This window comes from Diceros bicornis, chromosome 24, assembly GCF_020826845.1.
Source record: "Diceros bicornis minor isolate mBicDic1 chromosome 24, mDicBic1.mat.cur, whole genome shotgun sequence".
Lineage (NCBI taxonomy): Eukaryota > Metazoa > Chordata > Mammalia > Perissodactyla > Rhinocerotidae > Diceros > Diceros bicornis.
Window position 1 is genome coordinate 28,477,640 of NC_080763.1, and position 27,075 is coordinate 28,504,714.

Below are 27,075 nucleotides of genomic sequence, written 5' to 3' on the forward strand. Positions count from 1 at the left end.
ATAAGTACAGCCAAGCCTGCCCTATTCCATTTGGAACCATCTATCTTTGTGAGGTAACTTTTTCAATTGATAGTCATTTAAACCAAAACCAAAATAAACTAAACCAGAAGCAACCCTCTGGATAGCTATATCAGAAAGAGTTAAATAATGATTTTCAAAATTAGTGAAGTATATTTAATAACATTGCTTTCACTTTAATGAAATATTTTTTAAAATATTATTTATTTCCATCTTATCCTTTTAAAATATGTTTTATAATGTATATAACATAGTATTACAGTAATATGTGTCTAGAGCTCATAAATACACATATGTTAGAAGTGCATACTCAAACAATTTTTACTTATAAATATGGGAAATTGAATGAATTTGAAGATCAATGGTGTAGACAAGAACCACTCAAAGTGTGGGTCCTCTACAAGGTGAATGGCTGGTCTTAGAATGTACATCAAAGCACAGATTCCTTTGTGGAGAAAACCTTCCCATGAGAGCAAAGTTGTCCAAACTAAATAGAGTGCTTAGTGAAGTAGTTGGCTTACATTTCAGTACCAACTTCTTACTTCATCAAGGACTGGTAACAAACAGTTAGCCAATGGGCACTACACTTTGAGTAGCACTAGTCTAAATGACAAGAGTCTCCAAATCCCCCCTTGCCTTCCATCTTGGTCCCTCTCAATCTCATCATCTCCAAACCCCTGTGTGTTCAAATGCAAATAGAATCTTAAAACCCATTGCTGGTCTCCCATTCCCCTCAGGATAAAGACCTGGATGTGGCATGCAAGTCCCTGCTATAATATTCAGCTTTATCTCTTACACCACTATACACCCCTGACCAATGACCCATCCATATTCAACCTTTTACCTCCCCTATTCCTCCAACCTACTTATATGGCTTGCTAGACTCTTGCTTTTCCTACTGCTTGGAAACCCCACCACAGCCTTATCTGTCTGACGAGCACCTACTACCATTTTGACATTCCAGTAAAGATCTCCTCTCTGAAGCCGTTCTTGGCCCTCCTCTCCTTGAGGAAAGATGACCATTTCTTCCTTTATACTCCACCTCTTCGATGTATGTGTCTCATGGCACCAGTAACATGTTTCTGTCTATCTCTCTAGGAGCTCCTAGAGGGCAGGGACTGTGTCTGTTTTAGTTTCTATAGTTCTAGTTCATATTACAATGACTGAAACACAGTACCAGCTTAATAAATGTTTGCAAAATTAATACAGTATACAATAAATATTTGAATCACACTTCTGTAAATGCTATAGTATTTAAATAGCAGTCACATTTTAGAGATATTTTAGTATGTTGTCCTCAAGGGAGAGTGTCCATTTCTACTTCTTTGGAAGTGGTAAGTTAAACTACCTATTTGTTTATGCTGCTTAAAAATTGTTTTGATAGTTTTGGTAAGATTTTTTTTTCAAGACTCTCTGACCAACTTAAGAGCAGGTGCACAATTGCTTGAAAATGCCCTTCCTGCTTCCTAGAGGTATGTCCAGTGATGAAAAGTGAACTAAATTAGGAGCTAGACCTGAATTTGACTCCTGGTTCTATCACTAACTAATTGTGAGACCCAAGTCTCAGTTTTCTTATTTCTCAAAACACAATAACTAGAAGTAGTGAAGCTTAAGTAAGAAAATAAATCTAAAGCACTGAGTATATGCTTAATAAATGTTAAATATTATGATTACCTTCACTTCTTCCCGACTCTTGACATTTCATTATTCTTATCTTTCTTAACCTCTGCTCACTCCTTCCCGATTTCTCTCTAGAGCTCACTGCCCCAGTATTTCAACAGGGCTCCGTCCTGGGCTCTGGCTCTTTCTTCTCTATATCTTTTCCTTTGGTTAAATCATTTGCTTTCAAATATTATGAGAATATGAATGATTTCTAAATTTCAGGTTTCAGACCTTAGCTCTTATGTAGTCATCACACTTGCTTGGAATTCCACTCCTCCCTCTCATTCCTACCCATTCCCATCAGTTTGATTAAACTCTTCCCAATCAACCTTTGGAAATGTACAGTAAACATATACTGAGCACTGGTAAGCTCCAGACTCTTCATTAGGAGCTTCCAACAGGGGAGGTAATGAAAATATTATTCATCCATGAGAAATCCTGCCATTTGCAACAACATGGATGAACCTTAAAGACATTATGCTAAGTGAAATAAGTTAGCGAAAGACAAATGCTGTATGGTCTCACTTATATGAGGAACCTAAAAAGCCAAACTCATAGAAACAGAGAGTAGATTGGTGGTTGCCAGGGGCTGAGGGATGAGGGAAATGGAGAAATGTTGGTCAGATAGTACAAAATTTCCAGTTATAAGATGAATAAGTTCTGGGGATCTAATGAACAGCATGGTGACTATAGTTAATAATACTGTATTGTATATTTGCAAGTTGTTAAGAGAGTAGATCTTAAATGTTCTCATCACAAAAAAAAAAAAAAAGAAGCGGTAACTATGTGAGGTGATGGATGTGTTAACTAACCTTACTGTGTTAATCATTTCACAATATATACATATATCAAATCATCACATTGTACACCTTAAACTTACACAATGTTATATGTCAATTGTATCTCAATCAAGCTGGAGAAAAAAGAAAGAACTCTTTGAAATTAAAAATATGATATCCAAAACAAAAATAAATTAAGAAATTTTCAAAAATAGAGTGGAAAACATCTCCCAGAAAAGAGAACACAAAAAGAAAGATGGAATAGAGGAGACAATAGATAAAAAAAAAAAAAAATTAGAAGTTCAAACTAGGGGTCCAACATCCAATTAATAAAAGATTTAGGAGGAGGTAATAAAACAAAAAAGAAAATTGTTGGAGAAAATTTCCCATAAATGAAGGAAGTGAGTCTTCAGAATAAAAATTCCCACAAAGAACGCACACGAATGAAAAAAAGCTCATGGAAGTACATCATAAGATATGAAAACTCTGTGATAAAGAGAATATCTTAGAATCCTCTAGAGAGAAAAATCACGTTACCTGTGAAGGCTGGTATGATGGCTGTGAATGCCATCAGTCCTCTTAGCTGTAACATTGAAAGACAGAAGACGATAAAGTACACCCTTCAAATTCTGAGGCAAAGTGATTTCCAACCTATCAAGGATGAAGTAAAATAAAGACATTCCTAGACATGCAAAGTCTCAAAAACTTGATTTCCCATTCACCTTTTCTTGGATCATAGACCAAGAAAGAGAAAAACGAGGAATTCAGAAACAAAGATCAACATTGGAAAGAAGCAAATGGAATTCCCAGGGTGACCAAGAAGGAAAGTCCTGGGCATCTCGAGACTAAGACATCTACATCAGAGCTGAAGGAGGGCTCCAAGAGAAAGTTCTAGAAATCAAAAGGGATTTATAGATTATCTGACAGGATTGACTGTATGAAAAACTGGTTTGAGAGGTGTTTTACCGAACTTTAGAGCATGTGGCAAGACTTAGCAAGAGGTCCATTCAAACCAAGATATGTAAATTAAAAAGAGAGACAGGCATCTCATGAAGAAACAAAAAAAGTTACACAAGAAAGGAAATGAAATCACAATATGCAGAATCATGATAACCAAAATATTAAATATGAGTTTAACCAAATATGTCCTAAAACTATTTCAGGAGAGTAGAGGGGGTATCACGAGGATGTGTGTTTGGGGTGATGGAAGAGAGATAAACCCTTATCTTCCATAGTAGGGAGTCAGTGTGTCAATTGAAAACCAATAAATCAAGAAATATTTACAATTATGGAAAGGATACCACAAGTTGAAAGTGGTCGCTTCTGGGGCATCAGAAAGCAGACTACAGGGAGGGGCTGTACAGCGGCATGCTGTGTGTATTATCAAGCTTCCAGTGTAATTTCTTTTTAAAAATAGGTCTATGCATTATTTTAATAAAAATTAGAACTAAATTTAAGAAAGCTACAAAGCATTGGAAGAGAAGACAATGGAGATGGCAGCATTTTAGAGGCCAGCAGGAAGAAAGTTCTTTAAGAAACAAACAAAGAAAAGTCCAGTCTCATTCCTCAAATTCCAAGCACAGTTGTTCTCTTAAAATGCATGTTAACTAATCATGCATGGCCTTGTGACATCACTTTCACGCTTGTCTTGAACTTTTGTCAAAATCTTCATTACTTTATTTCCCACACATCTCCCCATAATTAGATTTTAAGATCCTAGAGGAAATGGACTGTCTTATACTTTTTGTCATCCTCCCACTTTAAAAGAGAAGACAGCAAGTACTCAATAAATATTTGATAAATTGTAACTGAATATCAAATAGCCGTGACTTGGTTGTGATTTGGTGTAAAAACTAACCTTGGAAATCTTAAACTCCATCTAAAGAGAAGAGAATTGGATGGTATATATATTTCTGCCTCATAAAGGTATTTGTGAAAGAATACAGTCATCTCTAATAGTCAACAAAAACAATCAAACTTGCCCACTTAGTTTACTATCTTTTTTCAAGGTCATTTCTCAAAAAAGAATCTAATTCAAAGCAGGTGAAACATCTAAAGTGAGATCTATTCTCCAATATTCGCTTACTTTTTTTAAAAGAAAAAAAAGCTTTTCTAATTTAGTTTGGGAGTTTAGTAACATTTTTTACGTATTGATTTTATTTATTTATTTATTTTTTTTGGTGAGGAAGATTGGCCCTGAGCTAACGTCTATGCCCATCTTCCCCTACTTTACATGTGGAACGCCTGCTGCAGCATGGCTTGATAAGCGGTGCACAGGTCCATGCCCGGGATCTGAACATGCAAACCGCGGGCCGCAAAGCAGAGCGCACAAACTTAACCACTATGCCAGGCTGGCCCCCTACTCATTGATCTTTTAATCAAGATATGCAATCTCATTTTCCATTTTTATACTTTCCATTTTTGATTATCTTGTTTTCTTTTAATCTTATTTTGAAAGAGAATCTCTCAGTGTCTATAATCCCAAAGGAAAGAACACACTGAAATGCAATGCCTTCCATAATAACCAGAGTTTTCTAAGGTCTAAATTATGTAACCCACCCTAATAAGCATTTAACTTACTGTTGAAAATGACTACAATAGTCCCAGTTACTATTATAAGTATTACCTAAGAAGAGGAAATCTCTGTGATAACATCCTTGAGTTTGCATTACATGTATCTACAAAAATAAACTTCAAAAATAAACTTTTGTTGCTATTAGCTGATTAAAATAATCATTTGAAAATCCAAAGGTCATGGCACTGCCATTTTGGTTTACAGAAAAATAAGCCCTTCTTTTCTTTTTGATTCTCAATGACCTTCATAAGAGCATACTATCAGATGGCTGAAAAATTGTTGCATGCCTAAAAGTTCATTGAATACACGATTTTCTAGGATGATCCTGGACAAAATTATTTTTTTATTGAGGTATAATTTACATACAATAACATGCACAGTTTTCAAGTGTACAGTTTGATGAGTCCGGCAAAACTATATAACCCTACCTCAGTCAAGGCTTAGAAAATTTCCATCACCCAGAAATTTCCCTCATGCCCCAGTCTCCCACAGACAACCACATATCTTTTTATTTTTCAAGTGTAAAAATCTAGGAATAAAATTGTCAGGTCACAGGATAGATGTATATTTAACTTTATAGGAAATACTGCCAAACTGTTTTCCAAAATGGTTGTCCCATTTTCTCTTCCCACCAGTGAGGTATGAGCGTCTCATACTGGCCAACCCGTTGTATCATCAATCTCTTTGATTCTAGCCATTCTAGTAGGTGTAAACTGGTATCTCACTGTGGTTTTACTTCGTGTTTCCCTGATTATTAACTATGTTGAGCATCTTTTCATGTACTAACTAACCATTTGTATGTTTTCTTTTGTCAATTGTCTGTTCAAATATCTTACCTGTTTTTTAAATTGTATTGTTTGTCTTTTTATTATTGAGTGGTGGTCCTTGGTAAAAATTTTGGCTTAAATGAAATCAGTTTTAGTCCTAACTACCAGCTTTCCACCATTCCTAGTTTATCCTCTCTTTCCCTTTTCTCTTTCCTTTCTAAGGAGAAATGGCTAATCTGAAACAAATTCGTGCAAGGTGTTCATTTACTCATTTATTCTACAGGAATTTTACTGAGCACCTACTGAACACCATGAAAGTTATAAGGATAAGATATAGCCTCTGCTTTTAAAGAGGTTACAAGAAAATTCAGGAGAAATGTGAATAAGTAACCACACTATAAGTTTAGTGTAAAAACAACTATAAGAGGTATTTAGAGAATCAAGATACCACTTCTGGTTAGGGTGACTAGCAAAGGCCTCATTAAAGGAGTGGTATTTGAGATGGGCTTCAGACGAGGGGTAGAATTGCGACAGAGATAGAGTTATGAGAGAAAGAAGAAAGGCAAGTCTACAGGAAAACATAAGATGCATTCAAAGAACAAGAAACAAATATAATTTAGGCCAAAGGATAGTGTCTGAAAAGTGTGTTGTGTTGAAATCATATTGTGGGGAACACGGCCTGACTCTCCAAGTAAGGGTGACTCATGAAGGGTTACCATGAAAATATTAGTAATAGTTGCATGACCCATTACAGTTTGTGGCCCTCTTCAATTCACCCCCACGCCTTCCTCTGCCCACCCTCAGCCCTGACTGTATTAGTCCTGAATACCTCTGTCCCAGCCGCTGCACCAGGACTGCTCATCTCTGCCTCCTGGCTATTTGGATGTCCCTCAGAGGGGAGGGAAATCAAGCCCAAAGACCTAATCAGCCTGGAGTTCCCTGTCTTCCTTTCTGTGCTTGCTGAGCAGAGCCTTTGGAGCAGGCTCTTGGAGAGGAAGGGAACCTCCTAGGGGTGGAAAATCAGAAGAGGTTTGTCTGCTAGGCTGCTCTGCTCACAGACTGTGAAATGAGTCACAAAGACAAACAGACCCCTTGCAGTGCCCAGCTCGGACACCAAGTCAAACCTAGGAAAAGGGAGCCAAGTTGTTGGGGAAGCAACCGAAGCAGGTCCTCCCTCCTAAGTCACACATCCGTGTCTCCAGAGGCACAGCAAAGGAGGCGGCCTGCGACCATTTTGTGGAGTCTATGAGAGCTGCAATGATGGTCACAGAAGAATTCAGAAAGAGTAGATAATTACCTTTCCAGAATTGTGTGCATGCTGGCTTCTTGCTGAGAACAACAGTATGGTCTACTTCAGCCCCAGGAATCTTCAGACCAGAGGAGTTGTGTCAACAACTCAGGATATTTGGTTCCCCCCAAAATCCAAATTTATTGATCGGCAGCATCTCTTACTACCATAGCTACTGATATGAGAAAAAAGGATTAATATTTGAAGTCACAGCACTCTATAATGATACAGTTACTTTTCATAACTATTGAAAAACTTGCAGAGCATTTCCCCAACTAGGAGGCTGAATCTTGGTGGGAGAGAGATGATGGAGTTATTGCAAAGATCTTCAAAGTCATACAAACCTTTGTATTTCTTTAATTGACTAAAAGTGCAACTACTACAGTCCTTAAAAGTTTCTTTCTTTAAATAAAGGAGTTCTCCAAAGCACTGAGAGCCACTGTCTGAGAGCAATGGCCTCAAATGATCATGCATTTTACATCAGGGGATTCAGTCTAAATAAATGTTTTCATATCTATGCCTAGCCAAAAAGTAAACTAGAATGACTTTTCATCTCTAAGACAGAACAATTCACAAATCCATTAACTGCTTCTTGTAAGATGCTTTTGCTAAAGTTAATTGTTTAAGTAAGGGCTTTTTACCTTGATCAAAACTGATAGAACATAAAAGAATACTTGCTGAGTCTGGATCCTAGGAAAACAACACTTGCAAAATTTTCTAAACCATATAAATTCTGAACAGTTTAATTAACTAATCATTGCTCTTTAGCAAGGAGCCCTCAACAGTGATGAATCTTCAGAACAAAAAGCAAGTAGGAGCACAATTTTTCATTGCAACTTGAAGAGTAAATAAATCTACCTTCTAGTGAATGCATACTAGACTCTGCTAAACATTTTTACATAAATTACTTTATTTCATCCTATAAACCCTAAAGGATTCTGACCTCTCCAACAGTACTCCTCCCATAATTTTTGGTGATTTCACCCATATCAAGTCTCAATTATTTGTGGGATGAAAGGAGAGACATGAGATTGCACAGGACCAAATAGACGAGGCAAAAATCATGTCGACTCTGTTCTGTAGCAAGTTTTACTCATGATTTTACAATTAACTAGAAGATGCTGGCAATAGGCTAACTGATAGGAGGGGTAAATCAATCTGGGATTAAAGTTTTCAATAAATAACCCACAAATATAAACAAAAGAAGCAGTTTATGGTGTGTACAATTAGGCACTCAATTCTTCCCAAGTAAATATGGGTGAGTACTAAATTCTTTGCCTCTTGTGGGAGCTTTACTCTTGGAACAGGTGGAAGGATATAAGGTAGTTAAAGGTTTTCATTCTGACATACTATCTCTGCCAATCTCTGAAATCCATTTTGTTAATTACGTTCTGCTTCTGAGTCTAAAAGAAATAAACACTTTTAAACGAGAGTGGACTTTTCGTTTCTCACAGGTAGCATTGAGGCTGATCCTTTTGCCACTATGGCGATGGTCATGTTGTATGTGTGTTGGGAGTGGGGGAGGAGAAGGGAGAGGATTCAACATTGAGGAGAAGGATATGTTTGTGTTTAGTATCTGACTACTGACAATAAATTGCCCTCATTTCCTCTCACCACTGTGCATAGAAGCTCTGACCTTACTGAGTTACAGTACACAGGTGGTTTTTCATTGCAGGATCCATTATGCTGAGAGAGTCAACTCCGTGAGATTTCGTAGGTCATGGAAGCTATAGGCTTAAAAGAAATTTAATTATGCAAACTTAAGAGGGACAAAAAGAGGATAACAGTGATATCTGAGTTATAAAGCAATTTTGTTGGTACACAAAGACTTCGAGAAAAGATTGGTAATTTATGATCATCTGAATCTTGAGATGAGCATTTTCTTATTAATAATAGCAGCCATTTTTGAGCATCAGCTATGTGCTGGTTCTTTACAGATAAGTATATCACCTTGAGTCTTTCTAACTATTCAACAGTAGGTGTTATTGTCCCTATTTAACAAATGAGAAAACTGAGGTGCAGAGATAGCAGGTAAGTCCCCGCGGTCACCTGGCCGTAAGTGGTGGTGTTAAGGTGCAAAACCAGCACTAACTCAGAAACCCATCTCTTCCTGGCACACCGGGTCAACCTCTTTCACAGATGATTATTCTTGCATCTATTGTAATTCTCCAACTTTGCTTGATCATTTTCTTAAATTTCTTCCTAAAACTGTTCAGTTCTTCATCTTACTCAGAAAAAAGCCAGAGCCTCACAAATAGCCTTCAGAGACCTATGCTGTTTGCCGCCCCCACCCACAACCCGATATCTCTGATCCCATCTCCTACTTCTTCCTCATCACTCCACTCCAGTCACACTGAACAGGTGCCCCCAGGCATGTTCCCCCCTTAGGGGGTGTGCCCTAGCTGCTTTCTCTACCTAGAAGGCTCTTTCCCCCGGTATCCATGGGGCTTGCTCCTTTACTTCCTCCAAGGTTTTCCTTAAATGTAAGCTTCTGATTGAGGTCTTCCCTGAATACCCTATTTAAATTTGCCGGCTGCTTTATTTTTATTTTATTTTATTTTCTGTGCTTTATTTTATTTTCTCTGCTTTATTTAAATTTGCCAGATGCTTTATTTTTATTTTATTTTATTTATTTGCTTTATTTTTCTCCGTGATGCTTATCACCATCTGACATTCTAGACATTTACTTACTTTTTTATTCTCTGTCCCCCTCCATTAGTATGTAAATACAATGGGAGTAGGGATTTTTGTCTACTTTTTCCCACTATTGTAACCTAAGAGGAAATACACTCATACAATGCCTCACACATAGCAGAAACTCATTAACTATTTGATGAATGATGAATAATTTCAAGCCAAAGCAATAGACGGGGCAAGAGGAGTTTTACTTTTCTGTTCCTCAGTTGTTTGTCTTGGCATTAAAGTTACAATGAGAACACCTCTTTCTTTATGGGTTCTCTGAAAATGAGCAAACACAGTAGCTCAATGGTACATATGAACAACTTGCAAATTCATGTTGCAGTTCAATCCTCAAGTGAGAAAATAAAGACATTTACTTGTGGGTATCGACAGCTTTGAGGCATCTTAAAATACAGTACCAAATTTTAAAACGTGCTGAATATTGACTCACATCCTAGAAGCATAAAGAGTTTGTATAAAATGGAGTTGAAGTGGATGTCCCCCTTTCTCCTCATGTTGCTTTAGGACCATTATCCCTCCTTCCTCCTTAAAACCCCTCCCCAACTTTGACTCTCATGCTGTCAGACATTACCACCCAAATATCTTTTTGTTGTTATCCATGAACTCCAAAGTCATTTTGTCTCATTTCTTGAAGATTTCAGCTACTGATTCACTGTTACTGACTTCTCTAACACTATTTCTCTCATAAATTTCGGTGATTTCAATATCCAAAGGATCATCTTTCCTATACTTTGGCCTGTGACCTCCACTCCTCCAATAAACTTGCCCACCCTTCTACCTCCAGACTTCAATTCCATGGTCACATCCTAGACCTATCATTACCAACAACTACAAACTCTCCATGATCTCAATCTCAAACATCGTGTTGTCTTTCCATATCTTTCCTACTGATACATTAATTCCTTTGGTCCCATTAGGGTCTACAATCCATTACTAACATTTTACTATTTTTCACATCTCTCACATCCTTACTTCTTCCTTATGCAGTTTAAATTCCATGGTCTGTCATTATAAATACTGACTTGTACACATAGCCAACTACCTACCTTACCCCTCTCTCTTATCATTCTTGCCTGGAAAAACCCTACCTTGGTTAAATCCAACTTTCCTCCTATTATGGGTCTGGACTTTTGCAGGTAAGCATGGCAAGTGACTTCACTTTAAATCATTCACCCCAAGTGGGCCCTAGGTGATGCATAGCAATAACACCCCATTTTTCCCCTCTCCTGGATGAACATGTCATCCCTCTTCCTCTCTCCTCAGTTCTCTAGTCTTTCTCTTTCTCATGCCCAGTTGATCACCTTGACTTCCATTTCACTGAGAATAAAATCAATCAGAAGAGAATTCCTCATTCTTCCATCTTCCTGCATCTATGTCCACATTCTCTGACTCCTCTCTTGTATTGTAAGTCACTTTTTAAGTCTGGCCCCTTCACCAAGGTTCTGGATCCCATGCACTCTCAGCAATTCAAAAGCATCACTTTTGCAGTTCTCTCCCTTCTGTCCTATAATAGCATCTATGTTTTCCTCTTTGCTGGATTATCCCCCATCAGCATTTAAACGTTTTATAGTTTTTCTCATATTAAAATAATATTTCTTGAGCCTGTAGATTAAAAGACACCTAAGATACTTATCAGACAGATGCAATATCTACGTCTATTTGGATCCTGACTCCAATGAGACAACTACTTTGCCTCTCTTGGAACACTGACTGAATATTTGATGCCTTTAAAGAGTTAATATTATTTTTAGGGTTTTTTTATTTTAAAAAGATTCTTTATCTTTTAGGGCTATATATTGAAATATTGATAATTTAAAAATATCCCTTCAACTCCATATCTACTTCTTATCTATTTATTTGTGTCATTTTGCAGCAAGACATCATAGAAGAGTTGGCTAGAGTTCTAATTCCTCTCTCCCAATCTCTGTCAAGCTCACTCCAATCAGGTTTTCACCTCCTACCATGCTACTGAAACTGCTCTTTTTTAGATCACCAGCGACTTCCAGAGTTGCTAAATCAAATGGCCAATTCTTAGTTCTTATCTCAGAAGCATTTGACTCACTTGATGGCTTGATGCTCTTTGGAATACCTTCTTCTTTTGGCTTCTAATACACCACTCTCTCTTGGTTTTTCTCCACACCTCTGATTGTTCCTTCCCAGTCTCATTTTCTAGTTCTTCCCTTTCTTCCTGATCTCTTAATGTTGAAATGCCCCAGGGCTCCATCTTTGGTCTTCTTTTTATCTCTATCTTCATTCACTTCCTTGGTGATCTCATCTACTCATATGGCTCTGCATAATGCCTATGATAGCCAAATAGAAATCTCCTATCCAGACAACTCTCCCATATTCTAGACGTATAACACATGGCCAACTTGATATTGCCACTCGGATGTCTAAAAGGCATCTCAAACCTGACCTGTCCAAAACTGAACCCCTGATCATTCCCTCCAAACCTGCCTCACCTGCAGCCTTCCCCATCTCAGGAAATGGCAACTCCATTCTTCTAGTTGCCGACCAGAAATCATGGAGTCATTCTTGATTTCTCTTTCTCTCATACTCATATCCAATGCACCAGAAAATCCCATTGGCTCTGCCTTTTAAATCTCTACAAACTCCAACCATTCTCAGCATCTCCACTGCTACCACTCTGGTCTAAGACACCGTCCTCTCTATTGTTGGTTTCCTTGTTTCCGCTCTTTGCTCCCTCTGGTTTACTTTCAAAGCAGTAGCCAGATCGATCCTTTTAAAATAAGTGAGTTTATACCATTCCTCTGAAGGCTTTTGATGTAACTCTGATGAAAAGACAAAGTCCTTTTGATGGCCTACAAGGCACACGTGATCTGGCTCCCCATTACCTCTCAAACTTCTTCTCCCACATTTCCTAACCCCTTCCACTCCCCTACTGTGTCAGCTCCAGCCACACTGGCCTCCCTGCTTGCTCAAACATACCAGGTACACGCTCACCTCAAGGCCTTTGCACTGACTGGTCTCTCTGCCTGGAATGCTCTTCCTCAGATATTGACATGGCTGTCTCCTCACCTCTTTCAGACCTTTGCTCAGCTATCTCCTCAATGAGGCCTTCCCTGACACTCTCCCCCATCTCTAATTGTGACCCCACTTCTGGGCTCTTCCTTTCCCCTTCTCTGTATTCCTTTTCTCCATGGTACTTATTGTCATCATCTAACATATATGTGTTTTACTTATGTTTTTAATTGTCCCTCTCTCCCCACTAGAATGTAAGCATGAGAAGAGTAGGAATTTTTGCATGTATAGTTTACTGCTATAGCCCTAGCACCTAGAACTGTACCTCAGACATGGAAAGCAATCGATAAATACTTGTTGAATAAATGCATGTCATGTTTTTAAATTCTTTTAAACAAATAATTAGACAAGCTCATTCTCTTGAACTTATTGAACTTGTAAGCCTGTAAGTTATTTTTAGTTCAGTATTAATAAATTAATTAAACTGCCTTTTAAGTGCTAAATTAATCTTCTTTCTGCCTTAGATGTATTTCATCTACCAATTTACAGATGTGACTACACATTTTTAATGGATCAGCTTCTACACATTGACCTTTAGAAAAACCCACATGCATTACAAGCGAACATAGAAGAGACTTGCAATTGCTGCTGAAGCATTGGCAAGCCAATTAGTGCTTATTTAATTTGCAATTGAGTTCATCAAAGGTTAATCTTAAAAAAACAATCAACGACAAAATATCTCACAAAAAATGGAAGTTGTTCCAATGTCTGGGATGTTAGAGTACATAATTGCTTCTGAGGAGCAATTTGTTCTTCCTATGACATCAAATATCAGTTGGCTCGTATTTTTTTTCCTGGCATTATTAAAATTTGGTGATATTCTTGCCTTGTGTATAACCCTGCAGGACTTAATCTCTCCAAATTCAGGTCCTGTTACTTTCATTAGACGCTTAACTTGAGATGGTTCCCATGACCTAGGCAATTAGACTTCAAACTGCCTGCCAGGATCAGCTCAGCTGCATTCTATTTTGTGAGTAAATACTTGCTAGAGACAAATTCTCATGAAGTTAAGTGCCCATCACTTGATGAGCTCTTTGTGGAAAATGCCAGTCAATAAGAGAGAGAGAGGCCCTCCAGCTTGTAGGTTTCCATCCATATGGCTACACTCACAAATGAATTTGGATCCCTTAATTGCTGATAGCTACTTTCCATAGTCTTCTCACTCTGAAACAAAATTTTAATATTTTTCCATATTTTGAAGCTTTTATTTTAGAAAAGAAGGTACACTGTTAGGAAATTCTGGATTCAAAGTGGTCAAATAAAAATTTAGGTGAATGAGAAAAGACACAGATTCAAATAACTTAAAATGATCCCTCCCTTGTTGAGTTTGGGGATTTCTTGAGACTCAAACTCTTTCTCCATCATCTCCGGAGATGGGAGACTGTCTAACGTGGCTCAGCACTCAACAAGTATTTGTTCTAAGCTCTTGCATTGTTCTACGTGCTAAGTGGTGTAATGATTAAAAGTTAAAGATGATGCATTGAACTTAAGCTTTTATTTCCTCTCCCTCTTGAGATTCCCCTCAAAAGATGGGAAAGGAATTTTTAATATACATAAATCCACAAGGACAAAGAGGGCAGGTGAGAACATGTGTATGGTCTGGAGAACTACAGAATTCTGAAAAAAAAAAAAGGCAGAGGAGAAGGAAGGCGAAACTTAGAGTACTCACGGGGAGCATATAGACAGAGGCAGCACCTTGCCCTGTAGAGGCTCTGAGGGGCATGGATTTAGAGGTGATGGGTGTGGCACGTGGCGAGAGTGAGATGTGCATCTAAAAACAGAAGGATTAATAGAAGGTCTATATCTGGAAATGTTAACCCTCTGCCCCATTCAAGCAAAATGCCAGCAGCCAAGCACCTCCCTGTACCCTGCAGATTTGAAGTCTTTTCTGAAGAAGTTGAAAAACTTTAAAATGAAAAAGACCTCCACATTCTGCCGTTAGGGGGTCCAATGACATAAACATAATGGCCAGCTCCCTACACAGTTGCCCTAAAGCAAAGTCTAGTAGTGGACAAGCTCCCAGTCAGATTTTCAGTGCCTCACTCTTAAGCATGAATGTGCAACCAAGAATCACCAGCCAAACACTGTGTCTAGCATGAAAGATCAAGCCAAGATAAACAAATGGGACAGAAGGGGCTTGGAGGAACCAAAGATGTTGCAGGGAACAGAAAAGAACAAAGCAACTATTAGTGACCTGAAATCAATCTGAAAAGATGTTTCATCCCTATAACTATAACAGTAATGACAAAAATGATAATAATAGCTAATATTTATAGAAAACATACTGTCAGCTACTATTCAAAAAACGCTGAATGAGGAAACTGAGGTACAAAGAGATTAAATGACTTATAGTAAATGTGGAAGCTGGGATTCAAGTCCAAATAGTCTGAATTTAAAACCAATGTTCTTAAGCACTATGTGTGCTTCCTCAAATATGCTATAAAAAGGAAGAGAAAACAAAAAAATCACTCTGTAAAATATATTTATGCATTTGATAAATATATGTTAAGAGCCTTCTGTCTTCTAGGCACCAGTCTAGGTGCCAAAAATACAGCAATGAATGGAATAGGCAGAGTCCCAGCTCTCATCAAGCTAAAATTTAAAAATTCAAAGCTAAGCACAGAAAGACAAATACCGCATGATCCCACTTATATGTGGAATCTAAAAACGTTGAACTCACAGTAACAGAGAGTAGAGTGGTGGTGGCCAGGGGCTGGAGGATGGGGGAAATAGGGAGATGTTGGTCAAAGGTTACAAAATTTCAGTTATGTAGGATGAATAAGTTCTGAGGCTCTAATGTACAGCATGGTGACTATGAGTAATAATATTATATTGTATACTTGAAATTTGCCAGGAGAGCAGATCTTAAATGTTCTTACTGCACCCAAAAAAATGCTAACTATGTGAGGTGATGGATAGGTTAAATAGCTAGGTTGTGGTACTCATTTCACAATGTATATATGTATTAAAACATGATGTTGTACACTGCAATTATAAACAATTTTTATTCATCAATGATACCTCAGCAAAGCTGGAAACAATTTTTTTAATTAATTAATTTTTTAAAATTAAAATTTTTTAAGTTAAAAATTAATTTTTAAAAAATTCAGTAGAAGAGATGGATGATACAGCCAAGGAATTCTTCCAGAAGATTCAATAAAAATAATAGGAGAGAAAATTACAAGAAAAAATGTCTAATGGATCCAAGAGATTCATTTTCCACTTACCAAGAATTCCAGAGAAGAAACAAGGAAAATGAGATGAGTATGTTATCATGGAAACAATACCAAAAATTGTCCTAGAGCTGAAGAGTACAGGTCTCCAGATTGAAGGGGCACCACCACTCCCGTGGCCAGGATAATAAATGGAAAAGATCCATATCAAGGCACACCTTCATGAAATCTCACACCAGAGACAAAGCGAGGGCCATATAATCATTTCATAATATATCTGTATAGCAAATCATCGTGTTGTACACCTTATACTTGCATACCTCATATGTCAATTATATCTCAATAAAGCTGGAAAAAAAAAAGAGCAACAGAAGGCCATAAAAGCTGCCAGAAAGTAAAAACAAGCCAATGACCAAAGAACAAGAACCTGAATCACATCATTCTTACCAAAAGCAACACTGGGTGTTGGAATGCAATAGAGTAAAGCCTTTAGAATTCTGAAGAAAAATGATTTTCAACCTAAAATTTTATAGCCAAGTAAAGTATCAATTGAATGTAAAAGGTAGGAAAAAAAAAAGTCATTTTCAGACATGCAAGGACTCAGAAAATATCTCCCTCATATCACCATTCTTAAAAATTACTTGAAAATGTGCTCCAGTGAAACAAGGGAGAAAATCAAGACAGAAGAAGACCCAGGATTAGGAAGAGATTCCCATTGGAGAGACGGTGGGGATACTCTTCTAAAGAGCTTGAACTTTCTCCCGTAGACATTGGAAGAACCATGGGTTTCAAGTTGGAAAGCAATATGATGAGATCCATATTTTAGAAAGAACATTCTGTCCTAAGTCTGAAGTGGAATTAGTAGAAGATTTCTGGGAGACCAGTCAGGAAGTTTTTGCAAAACTCAAGTGAAATGTAATTCAGACCTAAACTAAGGTGGTAGTAATAAGAACCATGAGACTGTAGATGTTTAAATAGCTGAAGCTGACATCTGATCAGGGGGGTTAGCCCAACTGCATTTTACTGTAAATATTCCTGGCATGAATGTCGGGCAAGGGCAAGAGAGACTCCAAGGGGACACAAGCTCTGGAAGACGGTGGACGGAAGACAGGAAAGAAAGAAATACCAGAAGGCTTGGAGGGAAGATTCATTCCATTTGGGGTATTTTGAGTGGAGAGGCAGTGCTACATCCATTGGGAAGTATGAAGGAGTTCCTACCTTCTTTTCTGATAACATCCAGATCAGCTGATTAAAACTGCAGATCTCTGCAAGGGAGGTTAAATCAAAAAAAAAAAAAAGGGAAAAAAGCAACTGTTCCCCTTGCTTGACGCCGTAAGTGCCGAGGTAGCATGAGTGGATCCATCTGCATCAGGAAAGGGCAGCCCCTCAGGAGCCCTTTAGGAGCAGCAGGCTTAATGGACATGTAGAACTACATAGAGTGGCTCTTGCCAGCAGTAAGTGAGATGGCTCCAGATAGATTCTAATTTGGGCTGTAAGTGGCCTTAGGTCCCTGAGATGAGGTTGGAGAGGTAGGCAAGGGCCAGATCAGCGGACCTTGAAGGGCGCAGTAGGAAGAGTAGATGTGATTCTTGGTACATTGGGAAGTAACTGAAGGTTTTGAGCAGGAGAGTGACATTACTCAATGCATGTGTTCTGACTATTCTGGCTGCTGTGTGAGGAGTGGATGGAAGGGAGTAAGGATGGACAAGAAAGCTATGTTAGCTTCAACTAGAAAGCTTGCATTGGAGATGCAAATATATGGTTTCCAGTCTTTTAAAGTTCAAATCCACAGGTATTTTGCTAGATTAAATGGAGGAGGAGCAGGTTGGGGTGGGGGATCAAAAGCTAAGTTTGGGATGGACCTGTTAAGTCAGAGATGCCTGTGAGGCATCAGATGGAGATGTCAAATGGGATTGTATATCCAACTGGATATACAAGTCAAGATCTGGGCTGGAGCTGTATTTGCCAGGTTCCTTAGTTCTGACTTGAGCTCAGATAAACTCCAAATTGAGGCAAGAAGGGCTTTAACATTCATCGAAGACCTACTATATGCCAAGTACCCATTATGTTACAGATGTTTCTGTAGTAAGGTTCATACACATTTTCCAACCCCTGCCTTCTCCATGCCTGCTAAAGCACCTTCCCAATTCAGCCCCACTGGGACCCAACTAGAGGCCACCAGGGATATGCTTGCTGCAGAGACTGAGACAAATCACGGAATCAGTTCCTCCCTCCCAAGTTCCTAATGAGTCCCTAGAGGGTTGCTGCACCTGAATCTGTGTTCAAAGACTCCAGAGACCTGAAGATAAGGGGTAGACAAAAGCTCCTAGGACACTGAACCTAAGAACTCTAGACCCAAATTATGGTTACAGCTCCACCCTTAGTTTGTTTAGTCTCTTTGGACACAACAGGCTTTGTTTCTTTGTCTTAACTTTAGTATCCACCTGCTCCATAAAAATGCTCTGAGAATTGAGATGAGATTCTGAATGACCTAGAGAGCATCTTGAATAATACAGATTCCTGGGCCCTGCCAGCAGAGGTTATAATTCAGTTGGTCTAGGGTGTTGCTTAGAAGTCTGTATTGCAGGTGATCCTGATGCTGGTCCAGGGTGGTGCCTGGACCATAAACACTGATTTACAGAGTGGTGAGCTGCCAGATTTCACCAAATATCTGCCTCAATGATATCCCCACCATTGAGATCACTATGGCAGTTTTAAAATAAGGTGCCAAATTCTTTGACACTCCTCCGATAGAGAGGTGGGCTCTATGTCCCCTTCCCTTGAATGTACCAGTTCTCTTGGAATGCTCCAGATACCTCCTCTCAGGATGCTCCCTCTCAGAATTTGGCCGTCATGGTGTAAGAAGCCCAAGCCACATGGAGAGGCCGCATCCAAGTCCTAGTTGAGTTCAGATTTGAGTCTTCTCAGTCCTGGTACCAGATATGCAAGCAAAGGAGGCTGCAGATAAAGTCGTCCCGGCCTTCAAGTCTTCCCAGCTGAGCCCCAGACATCACAGAGCAGAGACAAGCCATCCCTGCCATACCCCGTTCAGATTCCTGACCCACAAAAGCCATGCTTATAATAAAAAAGGTTGTTGATTGATGCTGCTTAGTTTGGAGTGTTTTGTCCTTCAGTAACTGGAATGGGTACTAAAGTGTTTTCTTAAGAAATATCTGTTAAAATGCCAACACATTACTTGGAAGGATAAACTCTTTCAGATGAACACACACAAACAGTGCATCCAACAGATGGCAAAGCAGAAAAAATGAGCCAAAAGATGCTCTCGTTTCACTTACATGGAAGCATCACTGAATAAAGAGACGCATAGGCTGTTCCAGAAAAACGGAGGCAGAAAGATGGCCACACCTTGAAGACAGCATGGCTAAAAGAAAAAGAGGCACGTCAAAAGGACAGATGAGGCAGGAGAGGAAAGTCCAGCTTCATTTACTTCACAATTGTGCTTAAGACTGGTTCTAAAATCCCTCAACTCTCTCACTAACTACAAAGTTGTTTGTTTATGCCAATTTCCCAAACGTACTTGCTTACTGTTAAAAATCACCTGGGATCAAATAGTAACAAGCGCCAAGGGTAATTCTTACCACCAGGCAAGTTTGGGAAATGCTAAATTATGGAATTGCTAAATTAAATACAAAACAAAATAGCAAAGGTGGCACGCTTTCCCGAGAATCACAATTCTGCGGTGAATGGGGTTAATACTCGAGCTTTGTGTTTATAAAAAATGAGTAGCAAGGTCTAGCAGCCTTGAACCCTGAGAATGTAAATCCCAGCTGAGTTCAATTACAATGATGTGGAGGAAGGAGCTGTAAATACTGGAATTCACTTGCTAATCAGTCACTACTAGTTATGTTAAAATATTAAAAATGTGATTGTAAACACGTAAAAAATAAGGAATATTTAGTGACTATATCAATTAATAAAATATAAAATAAGAGAGATGTTAGGTTCAATATTTGTGGTCTTATTCAAGCTATTATTCAATGCAAGTAAAAATGATGGAGCAGGGCCGGCCCCGTGGCTTAGCGGTTAAGTGCGCGCGCTCCGCTACTGGCGGCCCGAGTTCGGATCCCGGGTGCGCACCGACGCACCGCTTCTCTGGCCACGCTGAGGCCGCGTCCCACATACAGCAACTAGGAGGATGTGCAACTATAACATACAACTATCTACTGGGGCTTTGGGGAAAAAAAAAAATGATGGAGCAAGATATATAACCTGCACTGTATGGGACCGAGAAAAAAAGAGGACATGTCACCATGAAAGCCATGAATTAATTCTACTTTAGTAACTAACATTAATGTCTACATTGTCCCCAGCCTCACCACCTTCCCCACTGTTTTCAGAAGTGACTTGAATCTCATTTCAGATTGTTAATGTAAATACTGGAGTTTTCTTTCCAGGAATACATTTACAGGCTTCTAAAGAAACTGGTGAGGTAGTTCTGAGTCATGACTTCTCCACGTAACCGGTTATGACTCCCAAGTTCTGTGTCATTAGGAGAAGATGTTCATGATACTGGTATTGACCCACATCAATGAGCAGTTCATCGATCCCAAAACCCCTCCATCAGTCCCAATCCCATAGAGACTGAGAGCAATTTAGGCCCCTTTGAGTCTGATCAAGTTTATTTCTCTTGCATCTTGAGACCCTTTAATGGTCATATGGTGTAGTTTTCCAGAGTAAAATTGACATCCAAGGGTTTGCATGTACTACAATAGGTTAAAATAAAATGTCTGCTGAACTATTATTTGTATTAATGGATATTAGAGTTACAAGCAATAAAAATGGGAGTCCTTTGTAACATATCAACTTAGAAGCCTAATGTCCCCCCTTAGACCCGTGGCTTTGTGTAAAAAACTCGGAGTGCATATTCAACAGCAGAAATGCACATGTCACCTCTCCATTAATCTCAGGCCTGTTTGACATTCTGACCAAGAACTAGAAGGCTCTGGCTGCTCAGCATCTCTCCGTATTACTCTGTTCTCTGCCTCCCAGGGACGTCTCTTATACCAGTGTTACTGCCCTGCCATCCAAAGGCCTGGAGCACCTGAAGGAATTGATAGCAAGAAACACATGGACTCTAAAGAAACTTCCACTTTCCTTGAGTTTCCTTCACCTCACACGGGCTGACCTTTCTTATCCGAGCCACTGCTGTGCTTTTAAGAATCAGAAGAAAATCAGAGGGTAAGTGACAGGTGTCTGGAATACATGACAAAAGGTCTTGGTGGAAGCTGGATTAACTGCTGGGTTTGGGGTAGAGGCTTTGTGGTTTGAAAACCAGGTGGAGAAGAATTTGGAAGCATCCGTAAGAAACATGAAATCCATGGGACACAATGACTCTGCAGACTCAAAGTGGTTGCAGATGAGAAATAAGGCCAATGTCACTAGATTGCAGCCCAGGAGGGGAGGATTATAGGCAATGACGAAGGAGAGACAGAAATGACCAGATCATGTAGAATCGTGTAGAGACTACACAACATGATTTCTGGCCTCCAGATGCAACGCATATTAGATACTGCAACACAAATTAGATGCCACAACTATGAGGACAAACTTAGGAACAACACAAGCAATTGGATTACTTGGTCAGTTCAGGCCTTGCAAATGTCACAGCTCACTGGTTACATGTGTGTGGGCTACGGGTCAGCTGGGTTTGTGCCCCAGCTCTGCCACTTCCTAGCTGTGTTATCCCAGCCTACTTACTTAGCCTCTCTGAGCCTTTGTGAAAGCAGATCATAACGCTATTATTTATGGAGATTTTGAGAAGATTAAATGAAAAACTGAATAGAAAACACCTATCACAGTGACCTGGAATATAAGTTCTCAATAAATATTAGTTATGATATGTATTACTTTATTATAAGGCTGCTTGCAAGGCTGCAAAGGAGGGATGGCCTTCTTTTTCTCTGCATGCTTTCTCTGAATCTTGTCTTCACCTACACTTTTACTCTGCATTATTTCCCCCTTTATGTCTCATGCAATCCCTTGTTCTCCTAACACCACCTTCATTTACCTCTATTCTCTCCCTCTCAGTTTCTATATAATATCTACTGGTTGACTTTCTGCACTCATACTTGCAGTTGGAAATAAGTTGAGATCTAGTTGTGGGGGCAGAAGCAAAGAGGAAAGTTGAACAGCTGTGCAAAAAGAAGGCCAATACAGGCATAACACCTGCAGAAAACTAGGAGTGGGGTATGGGGAGGGTGATAGGGGGCTCTATATTGACACCATGTGGCCCTGAGTAGGAAGGGACCAGGGATGGGTGGGAGGCTAAAATGGACATCACTGGCAGGGTCCAGATTTCTTGTGAATCTCCAAAGAGCCTGGAATAGGCAGTCCATTGGGCATTTTAAGCAGAGCCCAATAGATGAATCAACATCTGCTCAGCAGCCAAAGCAAGTTAAAGAATCTCTTTTGATGTAAGTCTGGTACGCTAGCAAAAACTAAATCTTACTTCAGTGACCATGCCTGCATGATAGTGTCCAGTTATTCCTTTGCTCAATAAATATTTACTGACACCTGCTGTGTGCCTGGCACTGTCCTCTCCACAGCAACGAATAGGACAGGCAAGAGCCCCCTTGCATTTTGTTTACATTCTAGTAGGGGAAGTCAGAAAATAAACAAGCAAACGAATAAGATATCAGATAGTGCTATGAAGGAAATAAACACAAGAGTGGGACAATTTATTTAAGGAGATGAGGGAAGGATTTTCTGAGGAGGGGAAATGTGAGTTTAAAACTGAATAATGAGTAGAGGTAGCCATGAATTTTTCAGGTAAAGAGAACATGGAGTTCTAAAGCTCTGAATAGGAACAATAATAATAACAATAACCAACACATACACGGCACTAACAATGTTCCAGGTGCTGTTGTAAGAGCTTTAAAAGGATAAACTCATCTAATCCTTTAACAACCCTATAGGAAATAGATACTCTCACTATCCCATTTTTCGAATGGGTAAACCAGTGTTCATAGACCTTCCCAAGGTGAAACAGCTAGTAAATAGTAAAACCGTGTCCTAACCTAGGCAGACTGGCTCCAGCATGCATGTTTTTTTAGTCACTGCTGTTCTTGAACTGGTTGCAGAAGAGAAATAAGGGCAAATGTCACTGGATCACAGTAGGGGAGGGCAGAGTAATAGGAAATGATGTAGGAGACACAGGCCTGACCAGATTATGTAGAATCTTGTAGATCATACTAAGTTGTTTGCATATTTTGCTAGGTGTTGTAGGGACCATTAGTGAGTTTTTAGCAAGCAATGACTTATATCTTTGCTTTGCAGAATCCTTGAGTCCTTAATGTGTAATGAGAGCAGTATTCGCAACCTGCGTCAGAAAAAATCTGTGAATGCTTTAAACGGCCCCTTCTACCAAGAATATGAAGAGGATCTGGGTGACAGCAGTGCTGGGTACAAGGAAAACTCCAAGTTCCAGGACACCCACAGCAACTCTCATTATTATGTCTTCTTTGAAGAACAAGAAGATGAGCTCATTGGTTTTGGCCAAGAGCTCAAAAACCCCCAGGAAGAGACCTTACAGGCCTTTGATAGCCATTATGACTATACTGTGTGTGGGGGCAATGAAGACATGGTGTGTACCCCCAAGTCAGATGAGTTCAATCCCTGTGAAGACATAATGGGCTACAAATTCCTGAGAATTGTGGTGTGGTTTGTTAGTCTGCTGGCTCTCCTGGGCAATGTCTTTGTCCTGGTCATCCTCCTCACCAGCCACTACAAACTGACTGTCCCACGCTTTCTCATGTGCAACCTGGCCTTTGCGGATTTCTGCATGGGGATGTATCTGCTCCTTATTGCCTCCGTAGACCTCTACACTCACTCTGAGTACTACAACCATGCCATTGACTGGCAGACAGGCCCTGGGTGCAACACAGCTGGTTTCTTCACCGTCTTTGCCAGTGAGTTGTCAGTGTATACACTGACAGTCATCACCCTGGAGCGCTGGTATGCCATCACCTTCGCCATGCGCCTGGACCGGAAGATCCGCCTCAGGCATGCATATGTCATCATGGTTGGGGGCTGGGTTTGCTGCTTCCTGCTTGCCCTGCTCCCTTTGGTGGGAATAAGCAGCTATGCCAAGGTCAGCATCTGCCTGCCCATGGACACCGAGACTCCTCTTGCCCTGGCATATATTATTCTTGTTCTGTTGCTCAACATAGTCGCCTTTATCATCGTCTGCTCCTGTTACGTGAAGATCTACATCACAGTCCGAAATCCCCAGTACAACCCGGGGGACAAAGACACCAAAATTGCCAAAAGGATGGCTGTGTTGATCTTCACTGACTTCATATGCATGGCCCCCATCTCATTCTATGCTCTGTCAGCACTTATGAACAAGCCTCTTATCACTGTTACCAACTCCAAAATCTTGCTAGTTCTGTTCTATCCACTTAACTCTTGCGCCAATCCATTCCTCTATGCCATTTTCACCAACGCCTTCCAGAGAGATGTCTTTATCCTGCTCAGCAAGTTTGGCATCTGTAAACGCCGGGCTCAGGCATATCGGGGCCAGAGAGTTTCTCCAAAGAACAGCACTGGTATTCAGGTCCAAAAGCTTACCCAGGACATGAGGCAAAATCTCCCCAACGTGCAGGATGACTATGAACTGCTTGAAAACTCCCATCTAACCCCAAATAAGCGGAGTCAAATCTCAGAAGAGTATAAGCAAACAGTTTTGTAAGCTGACAGGGGTACGGGGACTTATAAAAGGCTGGTTTCCTAAACATGCATTCCAGCCCCATGACACATACAACACGCAGCTGACCTAATCCTTGTTCGAGGTGATGTTTCATGGGGCAAGAGATCATCTCTGGAGAAGGACTAGCATTAACCTAATCATCACCTCTAAGAAGGAAGAGAAGCTATCAGCATGTCTGAATCCCAGGTGATATCAAAATAATCTATACTTTCTGGAAGATTTGCTTTATGCTAAGTGCAGAGATGACATTGTGTAAAATATCGAGCTCAGTTGACAGCTTGACAAATGTCAGCTGAGCCATGTCATCACTGAGCTTCTCACTTTTATATAGCATTTCATACTAAGGATTCAGCAAGTCGTAAATGCAATTAACTTGGTTGGTGACCACAAGATAAAATTGGCCCTGTGTTGGCTCAGTCCAACATCATGTTCCCTGATACAACCAAGGAGAGTTTGCGTTCCTTGAAACTGAAAAGTTAAACAAGACATCATGCAAGGAACAGCTATTATGAGACATGAAGGAGGGGAAACGCTTAGCTTTGAGTTGTTTTTTCAGACTCTGAAATTTAATCATCTCTTCACAAGGATCTACCTTATGTGACCCAACTATTATGTGTTGCCTGGAAAAACTGGCAAGATTTTAGCTTATGTGGCTGAGCAAACTAAGAATTGCTCCTCTTGGCTAGTCTTATAGCAAAAAAGATGTGAACTCTAAAAAGTATTTCTAAGTAGCAACAAGTGGGAATTATGAGTGGAGCACACTGCATCACCTGTTGATTAAAAAAGCAGGCTGGATACCAGCTAACTGTTGGACCTTGGGCAAATCACTGGACCTCTCAATTCTGTAGAAATGAAGGAGCTTTATGGCCTCTTCCAGTTTTAAAACTCTGTGTATATCCCTTTCCCTCAAAACATATGTTTCCATGACAAACAGAAAGAAAAGTATTAAGGAAGCAGAATCTGTTTTTCCTATCTTGTAGAGCTGCCATCTCCTTCTCTTTGCAGCTTAGACATATGACACAGGAAATTTTTTCTTTGTTTCATTTTTGGTTATGATGTCCAAACCAAAAGTGACCATATTGGGCTGGATATGAATCATTCATCTAATTGCTAGATCTACATAGCCATAATTACCAGGCTGAAAACAAATTGGTATTCATATAATAGAATAAAATGTGGTTTTGCAAATTTTAGTTATTTAGAGTTACTACTTCTCTATGAAGATTCACTTGAAAACATTTCACTTGTTTTCAGGGATTGGTTTCTTTACTTAGCCGTTTCCAATCTGTGATACAACACTAAAGCCATCAAGAGAGGTTTCTTCTCTCTCAAACTGCCAGCTCTTTCCAACCTTATTGATCACTGGACATAAAAATCTCTATTTCCCAACAGTGCTCCCTTACTTAAAACGGTCAGGATCTTTATCTGTAGATGTACTCTCCAGGTTATCTGTCAAGACAGCTCCTAATTTCATCCCAAGCAGAGGTGGCCTTTGCTTCTCAGTGCTCATGAACCACACCAGGAATTAAAAGCTTTTGTTGTTTTAAGTCTGCAAAGCGGAGTTAGTGGGCCCAATGGGCCTCCCAAGATGGTCCCCCCGACTCACTTGGAATCTCTCCATAGCCATACCCATTCCTGATTATCATTGAGACTCAGATGTCTTAATAGAAATATTAGACACACCTAATATCGTGACTCATCCATCAGTTCACTTGTAACTAATGAAATTAAACAAACATGTTACCATTTAGCATGTGTTTCTTGCCTGTGACATTTTGAAATATCACATCCTGATAAATAATGTGTTTTATCTTGAGTAGTTGAAATAAGGCTTTGGAAACAGTCCTAGAAAAGTAACTTCAACAGAATTGTTGCTAAAACTTGCGTTTGCAACATGAAATAAATTTTCTTCCTCTGAAATGATTGTTCTGAGTCCTACAGTATTGCTTTTTGTAATTTGTGAGCTTCTTTTAGGGTTATCATTTTACGTGTTAAAAACTAAAGACAGGAAAAAAAACAATTGTCACATTTGCTAATAACTTTATATTAATAAATTATTAACTATCAATAATCTATGTATAGCATATAAGTATAACTTGATTATAAATGGTCTTTATGAAAAACTTACTCATAGTGAATTGAATTATGATTCATTGACAGGCAATGATGGCTAAGAGAAAAAAATGATTACTATTGACACTAGGAATTTAAATAGTGCTCTAATGAAGATAATAACTCTGTAAGATCTAGTCAGAGTTCACTTTATCTAGCAGCTTTTGATCATTTGAAGATAGACTCAAAACAGTGAGGACAAACGGCCTCAGGCCAGTCACAACAGATCTC

General features: G+C 39.4%; 1 protein-coding gene across 1 annotated transcript in view; it reads left to right on the top strand.

Moving 5' to 3' along the window:
- The window catches only part of TSHR (thyroid stimulating hormone receptor), a 151,235-nt gene extending 124,483 nt beyond the window's left edge, over positions 1-26,752 (top strand). Inside the window, exons 7-8 of the mRNA XM_058566878.1 lie at positions 21,015-21,203; positions 23,301-26,752. Of these exons, the coding sequence (XP_058422861.1) occupies positions 21,015-21,203; positions 23,301-24,714 (1,603 nt within the window). The 3' untranslated portion in view covers positions 24,715-26,752. The remainder of the gene's footprint in view (positions 1-21,014; positions 21,204-23,300) is intronic.
- The last annotated feature ends 323 nt before the right edge of the window (positions 26,753-27,075 follow it).